This window comes from Schistocerca gregaria, chromosome 10 (assembly GCF_023897955.1).
Source record: "Schistocerca gregaria isolate iqSchGreg1 chromosome 10, iqSchGreg1.2, whole genome shotgun sequence".
In the NCBI taxonomy this organism is placed as follows: domain Eukaryota; kingdom Metazoa; phylum Arthropoda; class Insecta; order Orthoptera; family Acrididae; genus Schistocerca; species Schistocerca gregaria.
Genome location: NC_064929.1, coordinates 119,032,832 through 119,056,704, shown reverse-complemented (window position 1 = coordinate 119,056,704; position 23,873 = coordinate 119,032,832). Strand labels below are relative to the sequence as shown.

At 46.3% G+C, this 23,873-nt stretch overlaps 1 protein-coding gene across 1 annotated transcript in view; it reads left to right on the top strand.

Moving 5' to 3' along the window:
- The window catches only part of LOC126293450 (uncharacterized), an 807,495-nt gene that overhangs the window by 703,093 nt on the left and 80,529 nt on the right, over positions 1–23,873 (top strand). The window contains exon 12 of the mRNA XM_049986682.1: positions 3,990–11,842. Within this exon, the coding sequence (XP_049842639.1) occupies positions 3,990–11,842 (7,853 nt within the window). The remainder of the gene's footprint in view (positions 1–3,989; positions 11,843–23,873) is intronic.

Sequence of the window (23,873 nt, the reverse complement as noted above, 5' to 3'; positions counted from 1 at the left end):
TGACACCAGCCATAATTCTTATCAAATTTGTGATAGTGATATACAGTGCTTTTTTTCTAAAAAAAAAAAGTTTAAGGGTACTCCGAAATTGGATATAATGCAGCGAAAATTACTTATAACTAAAGCATGGGATACCTCCCGTCTGCTTTTAGTCATGACGCCATCACTTTCGTCATCCACTGATGTTGAACTTCCTGGCTTTACACCCGCACACGAATTATTGACAGTTTTTAGTTTTTTAGATGCAGGAGAACAAGTAAAATAGCTTGTTAGTTTTCTGCTCATCTCTCATCTACAACTTAACTTACAAGTTGCAACGAAAGACAGGACACACTGTAAAATTTCGCACTACCGACAAGAACGGAACAGCAAACGCAAATGAAAAAAGAACAACAAAGCGAAGATGGCAATGAATCGCGAGGATCATGGTAGCGGGATTGTAGAGACATCTATCGCTAATAGCACTACATGCTTGTCGAACTGGCTGCCAGCGATTCAATTTTCGAGAACTGTTGCCGCAGCTTCGAAATGCTTGAAACAGTCAATGACATCGGTTTTACCACCAAAAACTGCACTGGTACCGTTGTGTTGCAATTGCCAACACGAAAAAGTGAAATAAAAAATTTACGCCTGTGAAATAAATCTTTGGCACTCTTCCAAATTCTCAACATCGTAAAAAATTACTTTGTCGACGAAAAGGTTTAGGGGTACGCATCCCCCAGCGTTCCCCCAGAAAAACAGCACTGGTGATATAATTATATATTTTGTGGCAGGAAAAGTTGCTTTTATTGAATGATCCATTGCAGTTTAAAGTGGCACAGAGAGAAGACATTTTCTTTCAACGTAGTCAACTTCACAGAGGCGGCAATAGGTAGGGTGAGATGTGGGTAAGAGGGGCTGAAACGAACTTCTCACCGCGTAACACACCTCCACGGTGGAGTCGGGCAGAATTGGGCTGGAGTTCGCTCCCACTTTTGCACGACTACAGTGGAAAATTGTAAGCGCCTTTGACTCGAATTTCAAACTTCTGCGTGGTAACGGGAGACAATTTCAGCGTTTCAAAAAACTGATCATGTAATTATCAGGTGTAGACATATGAAACCGGAGTTTTCCTAGAGAAGGTTCTAGCCGTCAGTGTAGGGCCCATGAGACCGCGTCTGCAGCGCCATCTGCTTCCTGTAACGGCTGACAACGAATGTCATCGCACAGTAACCTCAGTTGAAAATGTTTCAAATGGCTCTGAGCACTATGGGGCTTAACATCTGAGGTCATCAGTCTCCTAGAACTACTTAAACCCAATTAACCTAAGGATATCGCACACATCCATGCCCGAGGCAGGATTCGAACTTGCAACCGGAGAAGGCGCGCAGTTCCGGACTGAAGCGCCTTGAACCGCTCGGCCACGTCGGCTAACCTGAGTTCTATACTTCGGTATGTGTTTCAAACCCGTAAACATACCGAGTTTTGTGCCTAAGAACTACGATTTGCGGACAGCATTGGTTTTCTGTTATCAGTTTGAAGAAATCTGTTGCAGAATCGCATCGAATGCTTGTGGGAGCTTCCAGTGAACATGCTCTTGCGAATACACGGTGTTTCGAGTGGTTAAAAAAATTCAAAAGTGGTCATTTTCAAGTGAGAAAAGACTAGCGCGGGAAAACCACCGAAAAAGTTCGAAGACAACGAATTGCAGGCGTTATTGCATCACCAATTTAGTATTGGAGGGCAGCGTGGAGGGTAAAAATCGTAGAGGGAGACCAAGAGATGAATACACTAAGCAGATTCAGAAGGATGTAGGTTGCAGTAGGTACTGGGAGATGAAGAAGCTTGCACTGGATAGAGTAGCATGGAGAGCTGCATCAAACCAGTCACAGGACTGAAGACAACAACAACATTGGACGAAGGTGATCCTCAAACTGAAACTCGCGGAACAATTGAATGTGACGCAGAAAGCCGTTTCTTTCGGGTTGAAAACTGTGGGAAAGGTGAAGAATGTGGGAAATTGTGTTCCTCATTAACTGAATGAAAGACAGCAAGCAAATTGAAAGACCACCTGTGAAATGCTGCTCGCCAGATACAAAATAAAGTAGTTTCTCCATGGAATAGTGACAGGTGATGAAAAGTGGATACGTTTTAAGAATCCTAATCGTCGTAAATCGTGGGTGAATCCTTGCAAACTATAGACATCCAGTCCAAATCGCTTTGGAAATAAGACAATGCTCTACGGTTGGTGGGATCAGAAGGGTATCATCTATTATGAGCTGGTGAAACCGTTAACAATGAACGCTACCAACAACAATTAATCGATTTTAGTCGAGCATTACGTGAAAAACGGCAGGAATATGGAGAAAGGCAACACAAAGTCATATTCCTCCTTGATAAAGCCCTATGACACTCAGCAACTCGGGTCAGGGAAACGATCGTGGGGTTCAGCTGGTCAATACCAGAGCATGCGGCTTACGCTCCAGACCTGGCTCCATCCGATTATCATCTGTTTGCATCACTGGGACACGCTCTCGCTGAACAACGCTTCAATTCGCCTGAAAATACACGAAAATGTTTCGCTGACTGGTTCGCTTGAAAAGAAGAACTGTTGTTTTGGCGTGGCATTCGACTCCCCCGGGGGAGAGGGGAGAAATGTATAAATAGCAATGGAGATTATTTTGAATAAAACATTGTTTATCAGTTTCAAACAACAGACGTGTAATTATTGCAACCGAATTCCGGTTTCATACTGCTACACGTGGTATATTGTGCAGTGTAGTTCATATCAGAATGAGATTTTCACTCTGTAGCGGAGTGTGCGCTGATATGAAACTTCCTGGCAGATTAAAACTGTGTGCCCGACCGAGACTCGAACTCGGGACCTTTACCTTTCGCGGGCAAGTGCTCTACCATCTGAGCTAGCCAAGCGCGACTCACGCCCCGTCGACGCAGCTTTACTTCCGCCAGTACCTCGTCTCCTACCTTCCAGACTTCACAGAAGCTCTCCTGCGAACCTTGCAGAACTAGCACTCCTGGAAGAAAGGATATTGCGCAGACATGGCTCAGCCACAGCCTGGGGGTTGTTTCTAGAATCAAATTTTCGCTCGGTCCGGCACACAGTTTTAATCTGCCAGGAAGGTTCATGTCAGCGCACACTCCGCTACAGAGTGAAAATCTCATTCAGGAAACATTCCCCAGGCTGTGGCTAAGCCATGTCTCCGCAATATCCTTTCTTCCAGGAGTGCTAGTTCTGCAAGGTTCGCAGGTTCTGTGAAGTTTGGAAGGTAGGAGACGAGGTACTGGCGGAATTACAGCTGTGAGCACGGAGCATGAGTCGTGCTTGGGTAGCTCAGTTAAGAGAGCTCTTGCCCGCGAAAGGCAAAGGTCCCGAGTTCGAGTCTCGGTCGGGCACACAGTTTTAATCTGCCAGGAAGTTTCATATCAGTGCACACTCCGCTGTCGAGTGATACTTTCATTCTAGTGAATACATTTATTTACATGTCGAGATCACTGATTTCCTACAAAGGTCAAGGCGACGTTATTTTAAAAGTGTTATCATTTCACACATTTGTGAAGACACCAAAAATTGACACAAACAACTGCTAAATAAAACTTACTGGCAGACTCGAACTCTGGACCTTTGCCTTTCGCGGGCGGGTGCTCTACCATCTGAGCAACCCAAGCACGACTCACGGCCCGTCCTCACAGCTTTATATCTGCCAGTACCTCTTCTCCTACCTTCCAAGCTGTGGGGACGAGGCGTGAGTCGTGCTTGGGTAGCTCAGTTTGTAGAGCACTTGACCGCGAAAGGCAAAGGTCCCGAGTTCGAGTCTCGGTACGGCACACAGTTTTAATCTGCCAGGGAGTTTCATATCAGCGTACACTCCGCTGCAGAGTGAAAATCTCCTTCTGGAAACTGCTAAATAATTCAATTTCAAATTCTGAAATTTCGCATTCTGCTGGTTCGTTTTACAGGAAATTGATGGAGAATTCACTCTTTTTTGCAGGCGTCCGTCTTCGGCACCATCCAGCGTCCGCTACGGCATCGAAAGCTGCCCAGGCGACGCCTCTGGGCTGAACGCTATATCCGAGCTGGAGGACGCAGAGCCCAACGAAGGGCTGGCTGGCAAGGGCAGAACGTATTTCGCCCGCAGCCGCTGCAAGGATAGAACAGCCCTCCCTAGGGAAGGAGACCAGGCCCTGCAGTCTGGAGAAGGCACTGCTGAAGGGCCAGCCTCCAACAGTGAGGAACAAGGAAAGCAGATGGAAGACCATGTGAGGGACTTACTAGGTGTGAAAGGAGGAGTTGGTGAAGAATGTAGTGCCCAGAAGCATGATATACCTGGTGTTGACCCCAAAACTGCCTCACTCGGGGCTGAATGGAGTACTGACAGCGTTCCAGAGGCCAAAATCAGTGTTGCGTCCAAGAGTTACAGAAGTGGGCACAGCAGTCTAACAGGTAATGATGTCGTCCAGAAAGAGGTACAAGGGTATAGCCCACCCACGGAGCCCACTGGTCCATTTTCATACCAGTATGTTGGGAACAGAGCTGTTACACAGCACCTTCAGATGGAGACCACAATCCCAGTTCCGGTCACGAACAACGAATCAGCAGCGACTGATAAGCCTGCCAGATGTAGAAGCCTACGAAACTTGTCCCCTGCAGACACTTCTCAACCAGAAAACCAAAAGGTCCCTCTAGAGCAAAAACCAGATCTGCTGACGCCCACAGAAGAAAAAAGTGAAGAAACTGACGTCGTCCCCGGTATTGTACGAGATAGAATTGCTGTGTTTGAAAAACAACCACCACTCTCATCAGAAGAAGTGCCAACCACGAAGAAGATCCATTTATGCGTCCATTACATCAAGCCAGATGAACATACAGCCAAAAATGGAGTAGAACCTTACAACAACTTGTCGTCCTGTAGGCCTGATTCTCCCTGCACCTTCTTGACTACCGAGGACAGTATTGAAGATGAACCTGAGAAAGTGTCAGAACAACTGGACAGCGCCCACAGTGACAGAACATTGCTGGACAAAACACGTAGAGAGAACATTCCACAGTTCTGCCAAGACACAGCCAAGAGTAGCTCTTTGTTGACAGAATTTTCACAACGATCTGATACCGAGTACAACAGCTCTTTACCCAACGATAAACAGGGTCAAAATACTGTCCATCCTGTAACGCCACAGTCAACAGAAGGGTTACAACTATCAATTAACACAGACGACAGACGAGACCTATCAACTATGAGTCTAGGGAAAGACAGTGTTGTGGGAGACACATACCGACCAGAGCTCCACCACAGTGGTTCTCTGTCACAAATAGACGAGGAGAAGCTTGTTGACGAAGTTTTCAGGATCTTCTCGGAAGATTCAGTGGAATCCCTCGATGACTTTATATCTTATTCACAACTGGGAAGTCATGGCACTGCAGAACAACCTGATCATTCAGACATTCTTGCGAGTCTTCCACTTGATGAACACTCTGGTATGGCAGACCTCACATCCACTATCCCCCAGTATGTTTCACTGGATGTACAAGCGTCCAAAATTACACTGGAGTCTCAAAAGCAGTCCAGCGATTGGGACAAAACTGCACCTGGCACATCTTTGGGTTCGAGTGTCAGCAAAGACGTAGCACATCAGTTCCAAACGAAAATGGCAGGGAATGGCTCTGGAGACCTCCATCCCGATGTTCACCAGCTTGTTTCGCTCGACACAGTATCAGGGTCCCAAAATCTGTCCGGTGAGCCAGGGTCAAGTGGTAGCAGAAATATCGCATCTCAGAATCCAGTGAGACTGGAAGATGAAGTACAGTCCTCCAGCGTACAGGACTCGGAGATCAAGAACCCAGATGAGGAGCCACGTGTAGAAGTTCTGACAGAAGACGACATCGATCTGATTTACCAGTCGTCTGTTCTGACGGACACGGTTGTACAGACGAGTGCTGATGAGCTGTTCGAGGAGCTGTACGAAAGCCTCCATACTGAAGACGAAGCAGAATCTATAGAGCAGTTGAATGAAAGCAGGAAGTCGTCGCGAACTGCACCCGTCAACGAGTCGCTGCCTCAAACTGTCACCTCCTCATTTGAGTGTGGTCCATCGCAGGCTGACATGGAACCGACAGCACTAAATGAATTCTGTAATGATGACAATGCGTCTGGTTCACCCCATTTGCAAGAAGCACGCCTGAGAAGCACAGAAACTAAGGATGATATAGAAGAAAATAATACTGCACATGAGACAAGCAGTAATGAGGAGACGGAGATTGGACGACAATGTTTGGATGCATTTATGACGACAGGTGTAGAGGACCAAAAAGGTGAACATCATAAGCAAATTACTGTACTGGTGCCTGTCTCTAAGCCGAATGGGGAATCTCAATCACATCCATCACCTCTGTTAAACGTCGAATGTGGTGATGAGAGCACCCATGAAAAAAATTCTGAGAGGGAAAGTGATCCAAGTTGCGAGATGGAAGCATTGGGGGATAAACTGTCTATATCCAGTGATCAGAGAGACCACATGAATGGCTCCTGTAAGGATGATATGACGATGGGAAGCATACTGAAGTTTCATGACACTGTTAAAACGCAGGCAGATGTTCAAGGAAGTGAAGCAGATAATGAAGTAGAAGTATCTGGGTTACTTGGTACAGCAGAAAGAGTAGATTTAGTATTTAGTGCTTCAGTGTCAGATCCATTTGAGCCATCTACTGAGATGAAGAGAGAAGAAAGTTATATAAATAGTCAACAAAATTGTCCTCATAGTCAGGGCTACGTTTTCAGTCCCAATTTTGCGTGTACTGGAGCAGAAAAGAAGTCATCACAACCTGAAGACAGAGACGTATACTGTAAGGATACATTGGGGCTTGCTGATGAATCTCCCTATAGTGGAGAAATCGGAAATAATGAGGCCGTCTCAAAGGTTGTAGAAGAGGTGCCAGAATGCTATAGTCACGGGAAGATCGAGAGCTCTGGAGAAATGGTAACGGATAAAGTAATGACTATTGCAGGTTCTGTAGGCGAAACTATAGAATCAGAAGCCTCGTCAGTAACTACTGATATTGTTCGAGAAACAGGTGGAGAACAGTCTCTTGCTGGAAACATGAACGAAGACAATGTGGGAGATGATGCGGACTTGTCTCCAGGAACTGCAATGTGTGAATATCCAGCAGCTCAAGTTCCAAAAGACTACGTGGTCGAACGGAAGGCGGGAGAAGAAAGTGAGCAAGAGGCAGCTGGAAGATCAGATGACGTGCGTCTAGAATTCGGACACGTGGAAAGGCATAGTGAAGAATCGACATGTACTGAATCAGTTTCTAAAGCAACAATTGATGACAAAACAACAATGCTCGAATTATCATCTGACCAGGCTGCCCAGGCTACGAGTACAACGAGTAATAGGGTTGTAGACGAAGTGGAAGTACACAGCAGTAAAATGGAGAGGCCAGAATCACCATGTGATCAGTTTATTCAGACGAATGTAAGTGATGCAGATGTTGGTGATACTATCGCAGAAAAACAGCACGAAGAACCGACATCAGATGACACTCTAACTGCTCAGGTAACAACGTCTGATGTATTGATGGATGAGCTTACCACAGAAAGTCCCAGCGAACAGGCTGAAACATTGTCCAGTGGAGATTTCCAGTCTTTCGTGGCACGCCCTGTCAGCTCTGCCTGCAACAACAATGCTGTTGTACTACCCTCCAAACTTGAGACACGGAATGGGGAGTACAGCAGTGCCTCGCATGAAAATAACGAAACGTGTGGAGTGTTAATCGATTTTGACGTTAATACCAGTGAGAGCCAAGACAATTCCTTATGTCAGAGCCAAAACTACGGGCCCAAAGACTCCTTTGAAAATAGCGTCCCTTTTCTGGTAAGTGAAGAAAACGAAAACAATGCCAGCGGAGGTGCGTCCGATGACATCCTGAACTTCACATTACCTGCAGGAAGCTTGATGCAGCCTAGCACTAACTTCTTCGATAGCCAGTTCGACCACTTTCTAGCTGAAAAAGTGGTGGAACATTCAGGAACCAACGAAGATCTGCTACTGTCAAGACGAGATGATAAACTAATGACATGTTCTGAATCAGTTGCACCAGAGGCCCCGCATGTTGATGACATAAAAACAGATGGTGGAATTCCTGACAATGGCGAAGACAAAGAACGTTCCACTAAACAAAGCGTTGAACTTACTGGTAGCTACAGTGGTTCCTCTGAAATTGCTGCAGAAAGAGAGCAGCCTCTGATATTGGCATGTAGTTCTCAGGAGGCAAAGTTAAAGGAAGATAAAATACGCACTGGGGAATCAGAAGTAACGACTGATATGGATCAAAAGCATGATAGCATGTTAAAACAGAACGTTATACCAGCTCTTGAGCAACAGGGCAACGCTGAAGATGGTAATCCACATGAAGTACCTCCAGTTCTACAAACTGAAGAGAAAGAAGAAACCGAAAGTAAGCAAGTTCAGGTTTCGAGAGACACTCAATACTCGTCTCAGAAAGGTATAGGCGTGAATGAATTGTCCAGTGAAGAAGTAAATGATCAACAGGAGGGCGAGAAACAGACAACAGAAAAAGAATTGGCTCAGAAGGAAATAGATGAAAAAGAGGTAGTGGAAGAGGAGACCACACCCGATGTAACGGCTGAAACAGGAATAGAGAATGTAAATATGGAAGAGCAAAAAGTAATTGTCAATGAGAAACAGATGGGAAATATAGAAATGGAGGTAGTAGAAAAGGCTGAGAAATGTAAGGAGACAGAGCAATCGGATATGGAAGAGTCAGAAAATAGAAACAATAATTCTAAGGGAATATATGAGACCACAGAAAAAGATCTAGTGGAGAAAGGGAAAATAGTGACTGAGAATGACAAGAAGGAAGGTGAGGAATATAACAAAATGGTGACAGAAAAGGTAGAAGAATTAGAAAATGGGAAGAAAAATTCTAAAGGAGAGAATGAGATAGAAGAGGAAGAAATAGTAGAAGAGAATGAATTTAAAGGGAAAGGAAGAGTGACATGTGAGGGAGATACGTTTGTGACAAAAGAGGTGGAGCAGGCAGAAAATGAGAACAAGAATTCTAAAGATGAGAATGAGAATGGAGAAGTAAAGAGAGTGAAAAGTGAGAAAGAGGAGAAGAGGAAGGAGTGGGTGACAAGTGAAGAAAATAAGCTTGTGATTGAAGAGATGGAAGAGGTGGAAATTGAGGAGAATAAGTCTGAAGAAGAGAATGAACTCAGAGAGGTACTGGAAGAAGACAAAGAGAGAAAAGATGAAGAGTGGATGACAGGCAAGGAAGATCAACTGGTGATTAAAGAGCTTAAAGAGAATGAGAAAAAATCTGAGAAAGCTAATGAGACAGCTGGAAAGGAGAAAGATGGAGAAGGTGCAGTTTCTGGTGATAATCCGCAGTTACCTAATTCGATCGATTCCCAGCCTACACCTAAATCATTGCTTCTTGCAGATGAGGATGATGCAGAGTTCCACCTGTGGCCGTCAGATGTCCCTCTGGGTCCACCATCAGGTAGGAGTGGCGTCTGCAGTCCTGTCAACGCGTTTGACGACTCATTGGTTGACTTTGACTCGGTTATTTCAGCCCCCAGCCTAGAGGAAGCTCTGCGCCAGTTTGAGGATGGGCTGGAGCGGGCACGTCTCCAAAACGAACGGGCAGCCCAGGAGAACTCCGACAGTACATCCGGTCAGTACGATAACACTGGAAGTGCTGCAGGAAGAGCTTCATCGGAGGACGCAAATGACTACCAGTCAACACCCGAAGGGCAGTACAACTCAGGTGAGGAACAGAGAGCTGGCGATACTGGTGACTCTGGCTACATGAGCACAGACGACTTGCACAATTCACTGCACCGCAGCCCTGACGTAAGCAGCATCAGTGGCGTTCCAAGAAACAAATCGTCTCCACCACATAATGGGGTCAAATCTGACCTGCCAGGGAGGTGCAAGCCCTTCCAGAAGTTCACCAGCGACGACAAGGGACACACTGGAGAAAGTGGCTTCATGGGGCCAGCTGAGAGGGAAATCTGGGGCTATCAGGACGACAGTGATGATGAGTCAGAGTGGAGAGAGGGTGAGAGCACGCCTGTTAGGTACTACCCCAGGGTGCTGTCACCGGGACCACCTCCGATGGGACCAATTGCTGAGGAGGGAGAAGATGGACATGATGGGAATAAGACAGTGGTTCCTGCCACAGGAGGACCATCTGCTGTGAAAGCTGAAGGCTTGCAAGAGGAGAAGAAAGCGAGTCCATCCATTACCCATGCATCGAAGTCCACTTTCTCATCCTCGAACAAAAGCCCAGACTCGTTTGACGATTCGGATAACAAGAGTTCTGACAACGCGTCTCTAGCTGACAATGAGAGGTCAGCTACGCCTAGTGACGATTCTCGTGATATGTCGCCCCAGGGGTGTCGAGATACTGGTGAAGGTGATCCATGTACCACGAGTCCCCCAGAAAAAGGTATTTCCAGCGTTGGCAACTCTGCTGTAGAGTCAGTGAGAAGCCATCTCGAAAGGGAATTAAGCGTTCCTATAATAGTCATAGAGGACGCGGACCTCGTAGACAATCTGTATACAGCGTTCCCACCACAGATAGATCGACAGGTCTTCAGCGATTCAGAGGTGTCCGGTGAGACACAAGTTAAAACTCGACCACGCAGAAGGAGGCTTATTTACTACGACGACACTGACTTAGACGTGACGAAGGCTGTGGCTGCGACTGACGCATCTGGAAATCCTCGACCTGAGTCACGGACAAAGACATCTGGCAGGAAGCACGGGATGAGGTCCAGAGAGGACAAGAGTGGCGCTTGTAGCGACGGGAGCCCCTCCAGCAGCCAAGCGCTGCTGGACACTGATGGCGACGTGTCATCGAGCATTCTGTCAGAGTGCGCAGATGGGACATCTCGTTCTAATGAGAAATTCAGTGTGACGACGCCTGGCGATGGGAACTGCAATCTGGAGTCTGCCAAGCTGGCCAGTTCCAAAGGTATAGGCAATGAAACTCCTGCAAAAGTTTTCAATGATGAAACTGAGGAAGTACCCATTGCTACTTCTGGGAATGATATTCATGAAAGTGTAATTCCTGTACAAGATATTGTAACACAAAATAATCTGCTAGTAACTGAGAGCACTCAGTATCCAGACACTGACGTTGGAGGAAGCCAGAGTTGTGTACACACGGAGGGCAAAGAAGCTGTTAAGGCTGATATATCAGATGCATCCATTCCAGGTGATGTACCTGTGAAAGGTGAAGACACTACCCCCATGGTTAGGACTAGCAATGTGACAATTTGTGTCATTGGTGCCACTCCGACACCAGATATTTTGGACCTCAATGGGGAAGCAGAAGTTCGAGCATCACAGGATAGCGAGGTCACCATTCCAGATTCCAAGGATGTCGATGAGAGTATGGAAACCGCCACTGAGTCTGAACCTGCAGTAAAAATGGTGGATACGAATGAAGGAGAACTGGTACCAATATCTGAAGTCAACGAAACGCCAGGATCAACAGATGGAGTAATCACCGGAGGAGGTCAGCACCCAGCAGTGTTAGCTGGTACGGAACTGCCAGCTGACCACAACAGTGTAGCCAGCTGCCTCGCTGCTGTCCCGGTACCCAGCAGGGTACCTCCATCGGCGGCACAGAAGAGGGTGGCCCATTGGAAGCAACTGTGGGACGTGCGCTGCAGCTTCCAGAAGAAGAGAGACCGGGACGGCGGAGTCCGGAGGAAGAGGAAGTCCCCATCAATTCGCATCCCAGGCATCGTGAGCAGGTGGAGGAAGAGCTTTGAGGCCTCGGCTGGATCAGCCTCTTCAGCAGCCATTTCAGGTGAGGGGTTTGACATCGTTTCTTTTATGGTCACCAGTCTTTTGAATGGTCTGATGCGACTCACCACAACGATTTCCTCTCTGGCTCCCACATTTCAAGACCCTTTTTCTGTTACTGGGTCGTCTGTGAGCCTTTTGCGCAAATTTTCAATTGTTTTTAACCATCTTCCCAATGAACTACTTGGAACTTTCATCATAGATCACAACTGTTTGACGAAGCAATATTAACCCTTTTTTTTGGATGTGAGGTCCGCCAGTTATCCAAAACATCGTTTTTCTCAGTACCCAAACATGTTTCGACACCTCTGTGCCATCATCAGTGGGTTTTAATTTTTATTTATTCTTTATGTTTGGTGTAAAGAATAAATACAAACGAAAACCCACTGATGATGGCGCAGTGGTGCCGAAACATGTTTGGGTACTGAGAAAAACGGTGTTTTGCATAACTGGTGGACATCACATGCAAAAAATTTTTAACTGCAGACGCGGTCAATACAAGGAGCTGCAAATCAAAAAGATGAATACTAACCCTTTTTCTTATCAGGTGTCGGGCGGAGGATACTTTCTTAGACACTTTCACTTTCAACATAGCTCAGAACTGGATGGCAATACAATATTAACCCACCTCCTTGCCTGGTGTTTGGCGGAGGGTATTGTGTCTACCACTACCAATCCCCATTCTTCCTTGTTCCAGTCAGGAATGGTTTGGGGCAAGGACGATTGGTGGCAATTCTCCATGTGATCTCAAATTCTTACCTTCATGGAATTTTTGCAAGATACACCTGGGAGGAAGCAATGTATTGTTTGACTCACATGAAGAGAAACTAAAGTAAACCTGAATTTTACCACATGCCTCTGTTATAAACTCATGAGAGTGTTTGGAATCGATTGAAAACATTCACACACCCAATACTAAAAGGCAGATATTAACAATGTGAATAAAAATTAATTTTTTTATATGCCGCTTTTAATTGACCTAAAAAATCAAATAATTTTTCCTAGTCCCATACAGATTCCTCAACCAACATAGATAGTTGTGAAACTTTTACTTGTTAATTTTTAATAGCTATCAAAATACTTGTAAGATTTATTACGAAAAACGTGAGTGGCATGCAATATATAAGTGATGCACAAATAATTAACCGCCTTACCATAAATACTGCATGCTCCTCCGATTTTCATTATAAATGTTACAAGTGTTTCCACAGCTATTAAAAATTCACAGTCACAAATTTTCAGGACTATCTGTGTGGTGTTAGGAAGCTGTACGGGATAGGAGAAATTATTATATGCTTTTAGCCTGATAAAGTAGTGTCATATTAAAAACTGTTTTTTATTGAAATAATTACTCAACCGCAAGGCCATTTTTAGGTTTTGGAAAGTTATAGGCACCAGGTAAGCAGTTCTGGAGTTCCGATTGGTAACGGAAGCAAGAATTAAGAAACATAAAGACACCCTCATAGCATCCATCGGCCTAGAAAAAGTATTTGGCCGCGTAAAATATTGCAAGATGTTTAAAAATTCTGAGAAGAATAGCAACAAATTGCGAAGACAGGTATTATACGATATGTACAAGAACGAAGAGGTAACAGTAAGAATAGTATATCAGTAACGAAGTGCTCGGATAAAAAGGGTGTAAATCAGGAATGTTGTATTTAGCCAATAGTGATTAGTCTATACATCAGACAAACAAAGACCGAAATAATAGAAAGGTTTAAGACTGGGATTAAAATCAGAGTGGCCTCTAACCAATTTTTCTGATTTTGTCTTACAAATTTACAGCATCCTGTCACTGCATACGAATGCCATGAGATTCTGTATGTTAAACTGTTATTGTTTTTGTCAGTGCCTGAAGAAACAATATTGGTGACAATACTGTAGCTGAACTAAATTTATGAAGCATATTCGCAATTGTGGAATCTTTCTGACACGAGCTGCATTACGTATGAAAATTTATTGGTGACACATGAAAATTTGTGCAGGTCTGGGACTCAAACCCAGCTTTTTGCAAGTGGTCACCTCCTGCTACCCGATCACGCTTCCAGCACCAACCGAAATTTCTAAATGTCATACTGTCTACAACGCCGTTGCTCTCAACTTTTCTCAGATTCCCGCCACAGGGTATATTGGAGATTTAACGTAAGTATTGCATTCGTCATTTTGTGCGTCAAGGCAGCAATGGGGCCGTAGAAAGTGTGAAATATTGAAGTTTGTGTCAGTCCTGTGAGCTTGCTCAGACAGTCCAAGTGGCTAAAGCAACCACTCGTGACAAATGGGAACTAAGGGTTCGAGTCCTGGTCTAGCACAAATTTTCATTTTGACCGATAGGTAATACACTCCTGGAAATTGAAATAAGAACACCGTGAATTCATTGTCCCAGGAAGGGGAAACTTTATTGACACATTCCTGGGGTCAGATACATCACATGATCACACTGACAGAACCACAGGCACATAGACACAGGCAACAGAGCATGCACAATGTCGGCACTAGTACAGTGTATATCCACCTTTCGCAGCAATGCAGGCTGCTATTCTCCCATGGAGACGATCGTACAGATGCTGGATGTAGTCCTGTGGAACGGCTTGCCATGCCATTTCCACCTGGCGCCTCAGTTGGACCAGCGTTCGTGCTGGACGTGCAGACCGCGTGAGACGACGCTTCATACAGTCCCAAACATGTTCAATGGGGGACAGATCCGGAGATATTGCTGGTCAGGGTAGTTGACTTACACCTTCTAGAGCACGTTGGGTGGCACGGGATACATGCGGACGTGCATTGTCCTGTTGGAACAGCAAGGTCCCTTGCCGGTCTAGGAATGGTAGAACGATGGGTTCGATGACGGTTTGGATGTACCGTGCACTATTCAGTGTCCCCTCGACGATCACCAGAGGTGTACGGCCAGTGTAGGAGATCGCTCCCCACACCATGATGCCGGGTGTTGGTCCTGTGTGCCTCGGTCGTATGCAGTCCTGATTGTGGCGCTCACCTGCACGGCGCCAAACACGCATACGACCATCATTGGCACCAAGGCAGAAGCGACTCTCATCGCTGAAGACGACACGTCTCCATTCGTCCCTCCATTCACGCCTGTCGCGACACCACTGGAGGCGGGCTGCACGATGTTGGGGCGTAAGCGGAAGACGGCCTAACGGTGTGCGGGACCGTAGCCCAGCTTCATGGTTGCGAATGGTCCTCGCCGATACCCCAGGAGCAACAGTGTCCCTAATTTACTGGGAAGTGGCGGTGCGGTCCCCTACGGCACTGCGTAGGATCCTACGGTCTTGGCGTGCATCCCTGCGTCGCTGCGGTCCGGTCCCAGGTCGACGGGCACGTGAACCTTCCGCCAACCACTGGCGACAACATCGATGTACTGTGGAGACCTCACGCCCCACGTGTTGTACGTCCACCCGGCCTCCCGCATGCCCACTATACGCCCTCGCTCAAAGTCCGTCAACTGCACATACGGTTCACGTCCACGCTGTCGCGGCATGCTACCAGTGTTAAAGACTGCGGTGGAGCTCCGTATACCACGGCAAACTGGCTGACACTGATGGCGGCGGTGCACAAATGCTGCGCAGCTAGCGCCATTCGACGGCCAACACCGCGGTTCCTGGTGTGTCCGCTGTGCTGTGCGTGTGATCATTGCTTGTACAGCTCTCTCGCAGTGTCCGGAGCAAGTATGGTGGGTCTGACACACCGGTGTCAATGTGTTCTTTTTTCCATTTCCAGGGGTGTATCTTTATATAACTAGCGCAGCATACAGTGGTTGACTCGCAGTGACCAGTTTTCGTCCAAAGCACTGGGCGCGTTCATTCGTTTGTTCGGAAAGGGAAGCCGACAAGTGTGTCAGGTCGACGATGTCAGAATCGAGTTTTTCTCAAACGGTTTTAAAGAAACTGTTCGGTAAAAAAATATCAGTTTTTCTTTATTTGCAGCTTCATATGTCAGGCCGGCCGGAGTGGCCGAGCGGTTCTAGGCGATACAGTCTGGAACAGCGCGACCGCTACGATCGCAGGTTCGAATCCTGCCTCAGGCATGGATGTGTGTGATGTCCTTACGTTAGTTAGGTTTAAGTAGTTCTAAGTTCTAGGGGACCGATGACCTCAGCAGTTAAGTCCCATAGCGCTCAGAGCCATTATATGTCAGGAACATGATGATGTGCCCATCATTTCGTAAATAGTTATAGTTACTGTGATATTTATATGAAAGTGTCGCCCTAACCGCCGTCTGCTTCACGTCCGCTGTGCAGCGAGCTACCTTAATTTAAGTAGTAACTGTATTTTTCTTCCTTGTCACTTCTTCTTCTGCGTGTTCTTGCTTTTAGGAAGCTTTAATAGTCGAGTGCTATTAAGTGTTCCATAGATCTCGTGTTTGTTTTGAATACAGTCAGAGAGTCCCTTTAGTCAGCCATAGTGCTAGTAGTGCTAGTGTTTGTTTTGAATACAGTCCAGAGACAGGTAGTGCTATTTTCCTTGTTTTCTACAAGAAGTGGTTAGCAATCACAGTTTAGTCAATAATCAGCCGCCTTTAGTGAATATGCAGTCTAGTTAAAAGTTGATTAACACTCTATATTAAATTGATTTCTTAGGATGGATAGGATGTGTGACTGCTGTGTACAGACGCAGGGGGAGCTGGCCACTCTTCGCGAACAGCTGAGCGTGTTGATGGCCGCGGTCAGCCGTCTTCAGGCTGCTGCCTCGGAGTGTAGCGGCAGTGGGGAGTCTGGTGCGTCGCAAGGTACACCCCAGGTGTTACATGCTTCACCCACTGTCCCTGCTGTCGAGACATCTTCGCGGGTACCGGGCGCGGTTGGGCCACCCTCTCCCCAAGGGGAGTGGCGGGTTCAGCGGCGTTCGCGGCGCACGAGGCGGAGGGTCAATGTGGAGGCTGGCCATGTGGCATCGCCCGCTCTGCCTGTGAGTGGACATGTGGCTGCTCCTTCAGCAAGGTCCGAGCAGGCACACGGGGGGAGGGGTTTATTAGTTATTGGGAGCTCCAACGTTAGGCGGGTGATGGAGCCCCTTAGGGAAATAGCGGAAAGGTCGGGGAAGAAGGCCAGTGTTCACTCTGTCTGCTTGCCGGGGGGTCTCATCCGAGATGTGGAGGAGGCCCTACCGGCGGAGATAGAGAGCACTGGGTGCACCCGGCTGCAAATTGTTGCTCATGTCGGCACCAATGACTCCTGCCGTCTGGGTTCAGAGGTCATCCTCAGTTCGTACAGGCGGCTGGCGGAGTTGGTGAAGGCGGAAAGCCTCGCTCGCGGGGTGGAATCAGAGCTAACTATTTGTAGTATCGTTCCCAGAACCGATCGCGGTCCTCTGGTTTGGAGCCGAGTGGAAGGCTTAAACCAGAGGCTCAGACGATTCTGCGGAGAGCTGGCGTGCAAATTTCTCGACCTCCGCTATCGGGTGGAGAAATGTAGGGTCCCCCTGAATAGGTCAGGCGTGCACTACACGCCGGAAGCGGCTACGAGGGTAGCGGAGTACGTGTGGAGTGCACATAGGGTTTTTTTAGGTTAGAGAATTTCCTCCTTAGGCCCGACAAGACGCCTCCTGAGACGCGGCAAGGCAGGAGTAGGCAAAATGCAACAGGGAACAACAATATTAATGTGCTAATAGTAAACTGCAGGAGCGTCTATAGAAAGGTCCCAGAACTGCTCTCACTAATAAACAGTCACAACGCCCATATAGTACTAGGGACAGAAAGTTGGCTGCAACCACATGTAAACAGTAATGAAATCCTAAACTCAGATTGGAATGTATACCGCAGAGACAGGCTGGACAGTGAAGGGAGAGGCGTGTTTATAGCCATAAGAAGTGCAATAGTATCGAAGGAAATTGACGGAGATTCGAATTGTGAAATGATTTGGGTGAAGGTCACGGTTAAAGCAGGCTCAGACATGGTAATTGGATGTCTCTATAGGCCCCCGGGCTCAGCAGCTGTTGTGGCTCAGCACCTGAAGAATAATTTGGAAAATATTTCGAGTAGATTTCCCCACCATGTTATAGTTCTGGGTGGAGATTTTAATTTGCCGGATATAGACTGGGAGACTCAAACGTTCATAACGGGTGGCAGGGACAAAGAATCCAGTGAAATATTTTTTAAGTGCTTTATCTGAAAACTAGCTTGAGCACTTAAACAGAAAACCGACTCGTGGCGATAACATATTAGACCTTCTGGTGACAAACAGACCCGAACTATTTGAATCAGTTAATGCAGAACAGGGAATCAGCGATCATAAAGCGGTTACTGCATCGATGATTTCAGCCGTAAATAGAAATATTAAAAAAGGTAGGAAGATTTTTCTGTTTAGCAAAAGTGACAAAAAGCAGATTACAGAGTACCTGACGGCTCAACACAAAAGTTTTGTCTCAAGTACAGACAGTGTTGAGGATCAGTGGACAAAGTTCAAAACCATGGTACAATATGCATTAGATGAGTATGTGCCAAGCAAGATCGTAAGAGATGGGAAAGAGCCACCGTGGTACAACAACCGAGTTAGAAAACTGCTGCGGAAGCAAAGGGAACTTCACAGCAAACATAAACATAGCCAAAGCCTTGCAGACAAACAAAAATTACGCGAAGCGAAATGCAGTGTGAGGAGGGCTATGCGAGAGGCTTTCAATGAATTCGAAAGTAAAGTTCTATGTACTGACTTGGCAGAAAATCCTAAGAAATTTTGGTCCTATGTCAAAGCGGTAGGTGGATCAAAACAAAATGTCCAGACACTCTGTGACCAAAATGGTACTGAAACAGAGGATGACAGACTAAAGGCCGAATTACTAAATGTAAAGCTGTTTCACAGAGGAAGACTGCACTGTGCTTCCTTCTCTAGATTGTCGCACAGTTGACAAAATGGTAGATATCGAAGTAGACGACAGAGGGATAGAGAAACAATTAAAATGGCTCAAAAGAGGAAAGGCCGCTGGTCCTGATGGAATACCAGTTCGATTTTACACAGAGTACGCGAAGGAACTTGCCCCCCTTCTTGCAGCGGTGTACCGTAGGTCTCTAGAAGAGCGAAGCGTTCCAAAGGATTGGAAAAGGGCACAGGTCATCTCCGTTTTCAAGAAGGGACGTCGAACAGATGTGCAGAACTATAGACCTATATCTCTAACGTCGATCAGTTGTAGAATTTTGGAACACGTATTATGTTCGAGTATAATGTCTTTTCTGGAGACTAGAAATCTACTCTGTAGGAATCAGCATGGGTTTCGAAAAAGACGGTCGTGTGAAACCCAGCTCGCGCCATTCGTCCACGAGACTCAGAGGGCATTAGACACGGGTTCACAGGTAGATGCCGTGTTCCTTGACTTCCGCAAGAAGTTTGACACGGTTCCCCACAGTCGTTTAATGAACAAAGTAAGAGCATACGGACTATCAGATCAATTGTGTGATTGGATTGAGGAGTTCCTAGATAACAGAACGGAGCATGTCATTCTCAATGAAGAGAAGTCTTCAGAAGTAAGAGTGATTTCAGGTGTGCCGCAGGGGAGTGTCATAGGACCGTTGCTGTTCACAATATACATAAATGACCTGGTGGATGACATCGGAAGTTCACTGAGGCTTTTTGCAGATGATGCTGTGGTGTATCGAGAGGTTGCAACAATGGAAAATTGTACTGAAATGCAGGAGGATCTGCAGCGAATTGACGCATGGTGTACGGAATGGCAATTGAATCTCAATGTAGACAAGTGTAATGTGATGCGAATACATAGAAAGATAGGTCCCTTATCATTTAGCTACAAAAAAGCAGGTCAGCAACTGGAAGCAGTTAATTCCATAAATTATCTGGGAGTACGCATTAGGAGTGATTTAAAATGGAATGATCATATAAAGTTGATCGTCGGTAAAGCAGATGCCAGACAGATTCATTGGAAGAATCCTAAGGAAATGCAATCCGACAACAAAGGAAGTAGGTTACAGTACGCTTGTTCGCCCAATGCTTAAATACTGCTCAGCAGTGTGGGATCCGCACCAGGTAAGGTTGATAGAAGAGATAGAGAAGATCCAACGGAGAGCAGCGCGCTTCGTTACAGGATCATTTAGTGATTGCGAGAGCGTTACGGAGATGATAGATAAACTCCAGTGGAAGACTCTGCAGGAGAGACGCTCAGTAGCTCGGTACGGGCTTTTGTTAAAGTTTCGAGAACATACCTTCACCGAAGAGTCAAGCAGTATATTGCTCCCTCCTACGTATATCTCGCGAAGAGACCATGAGGATAAAATCAGAGAGATTAGAGCCCACACAGAAGCATACCGACAATCCTTCTTTCCACGTACAATACGAGACTGGAATAGAAGGGAGAACCGATAGAGGTACTCAGGGTACCCTCCGCCACACACCGTCAGGTGGCTTGCGGAGTATGGATGTAGATGTAGATAGATGTAGAAAGTAAGACACTGCGCGAAATTCGGAAAAGTGTACAATGAGAAATATAGGTCGCTATGATTTTGCGTTTGGTGCATGTTACATAATACGCTGTTGCGTATGAAATTTAGCTAACACACTGAATTTTTCTTTAAACTTGAGGGCAGGTATCTGTCATCAATCTCGAGAAAATTGATATGATATAGCATACTCACTTGTGATCGCGCTGCGACAGCAATAAAGGCAGAGTGAAATATCTACAACATTCCTCATATTTCTTAAACAGTTTCAGAAAAGAGATTTTGTTAAATGATAGCACACAAAGAGGAAAGTATGGCTCAAATGGCCTTAAGCCCTATGGGACTTAACATCTGAGGTCATCAATCCCCTAGACTTAGAACTACTTAAACCTAACTAACCTAAGGACATCACAGGCATCCATGCCTGAGGCAGGATTCGAATCTGCGACCATAACAGCAGCGCGGATCCGTACTGAAGCGCCTACAACAGCTCGGACACATCGGCTGGCAAAGAGGAGAGTATTTTACCATATCGTCATTATATAAGACTTCATTATCTACAGTGTTATACCAATAACTTTGGACTATTTCGGTGAATGAATGTAATTTTTAAGGGACGTCGAAAGCTGCTGAAACGAGAAATGCTATGGGTTTTGGAACACACATAAGTGAAGCCATTACACGTTTTTTTGTACCAGGAATGTGCTTTTCATGAGGTACTGGCGGTACTTCTGCTCATTTCCTCAATTAATAAACTTATTAAACTACTGCTTCAGAATTCTCACGCAGTTGTGTCTCCACAATGTGTCAGTGAAATGAGACAGTGTGAGCACAGGTGTCTTTGGCAAGAAAAGCAAATTTGGCTTGACTACCACAGAAATATGTAGGTTTCAGTCAATATTAGCCACTCATGAGGCTTCTCTGAAAGATACAAATGATTAGTAATCCAGACGAATATAAACCGCTGTATTTACAGGGGAATTCTGTATAGATACTAACGAAAGTAGAGGTGACAGTAGATCATTTTGAATGGTCACCGTGCAAGTGAGGTCGTGGAGAGTCCCCCATGCAATACACTACTGGCCATTAAAATTACTACACCAAGAAGAAATGCAGATGATTAACGGGTATTCATTGGACAAATATATTGTACTAGAACTGACATTTTGGGTGCATAGATCCTGAGAAATCAGTACCCACAACAACCACCTCTGGACTTAATAACAGCCTTGATATGCCTGGGCATTGAGTCAAACAGAGATTGGATGGCGTGTACAGTTACAGCTGCCCATGCAGCTTCAACGCGATACCACAGTTCATCAAGAGTAGTGACTGGCGTATTGTGACGAGCCAGTTGCTCGGCCACCATTGACCAGACGTTTTGAATTGGTGAGAGATCTGGAGAATGTGCTGGCCACGGCAGCAGTCGAACATTTTCTGTATCCAGAGAGGCCCGTAGAGGACCTGCAACATGCTTTCGTGCATTATCCTGCTGAAATGTAGGGTTTCACAGGGATCGAATGAAGGGTAGAGCCACGGGTCGTAACACATCTGAAATGTAACGTCCACTGTTCAAAGTGCCGTCAATGCGAACAAGAGGTGATCGAGACGTGTAACCGATGGCACCCCATACCATCACGCGGAGTCAGACGCCAGTATGGCGATGACGAACACACGCTTCCAACGTGCGTTCACCGCGATGTGGCCAAACACTTATGCGACCATCATGACGCTGTAAACAGAAGCTGGATTGATCCGAAAAAATGACGTTTGTGCCATTCGTGCACCCAGTTCGTCGTTGAGTACACCATCGCAGGTGCTCCTGTCTGTGATGCAGCGTCAAGGGTAACCGCAGCCACGGTCTCCGAGCTGATAGTCCATGCTGCTGCAAAAGTCGTCGAACTGTTCGTGCAGATGGTGTTCGTCTTCCAAACGTCCCCATCTTCTGACTCAGGGATCGAGACGCGTAACAGCCATGTGGATAAGATGCCTGTCATCTCGGCTGCTAGTGATATAAGGCCATTGTGATCCACCACGGCGTTCCGTATTACCCTCCTGAACCCACCGATTCCATATTCTCCTAACAGTCATTGGATCTCGACCAACGCGAGCAACAATGTCGCGACACGATAAACCGCAATCGCGATAGGCTACAATCCGACCTTTATCAAGTCGGAAACGTGGTAGTACGCATTTCTCCTCATTACACGCCGGTCAATTGCTGTTTGTGTATAAGAAATCGGTTGGGAACGTTCCTCATGTCAGCACGTTGTAGGTGTCGCCACTGGCGGCAACCTTGTGTGAGTGCTCTGAAATGCTAATCATTTGCAAATCACAGCATCGTCTTCCTGTTGTTGTTGTTGTTGTTGTTAAATGTAGGGTCTGTAGGACGTCATCTTCGTGGTGTAGCAATTTTAATGGTCAGTAGTGTATTTACAAACAGTGCAAGCATAGGCTTCAGTTGAGAACGGCACTTCCCCTCCATCGCTCGGTATTTCCCCTACAGCACTCCGAGCGACCCCCCACCACTGCTGCTCTCCCCACGCTTCCCGAGCCGTTTTGCGCGCACCATACCTAATGCAGCTAATGTCAGAAACATTTGACAACTGCAAATAAATTTCATTAATCTGGTGTGCTTTTAAAAAATAATCGGTGTTGTCACACAATGAATTAGCCATTTAAATAACATATTCACATAACAGTTAACCAACGATAACTTCAAGCTTAGCTCCTTATTTGCTGCCTGCTGAAAATACCCAGAAGGTAGCCTTTTTTTTATTTGTACACATTCAAATGGTTCAAATGGCTCTAAGCACTATGGTACTTAACATCTGAGGACACCAGTCCCCTAGACTTAGGACTTCTTAAACCTAACTAACCTAAGGACATCGCACACATCCATGCCCAAGGCAGGATTCGAACCTGTGACCGTAGCTGCAGCGCGGTTCCGGATTGAAGCGCCTAGAACCGCTCGGTCACAACGGCCGGCGTCGTTCACATTCCACAGCTCAAATGGCGCTTTTCTGCTTCTCACTGCTTGTTAGTTACAACAAACGGAAGAGGACACTGGTAGTCTGAATGTCCATTGGAGGACTCAAGTACATCTACATCTACATTTATACTCCGCAAGCCACCCAACGGTGTATGGCTGAGAGCACCATACGTGCCAGTGTCATTACGCCCCTTTTCTGTTCCAGTCGCGTATGGTTCGCGGGAAGAACGACTGTCTGAAAGCCTCCGTGTTCGCTCTAATGTCTCTAATTTTACATTCGTGATCTCCTCGGGAGGTATAAATAGGGGAAAGCAATCTATTCGATAGCTCATCCAGAAACGCACCCTCTCGAAACCAGGACAGCAAGCTACACCGTGATGCAGAGCGCCTCTCTTGCAGAGTCTGCCACTTGAGTTTGCTAAACATCTCCATAACGCTATCACGCTTACGAAATAACCCTGGGACGAAACGCGCCGCTCTCCCTTGGTTCATCTCTATCTCCTCCGTCAACCCGAGCTGGTACGGATCCCACACTGATGAGCAATACTGAAGTATAGGTCGAACGAGTGTTTTGAAAGCCACCTCCTTTGTTGATGGACTACATTTTCGAAGGACTCTCCCAATGAATCTCAACCTGGTACCCGCC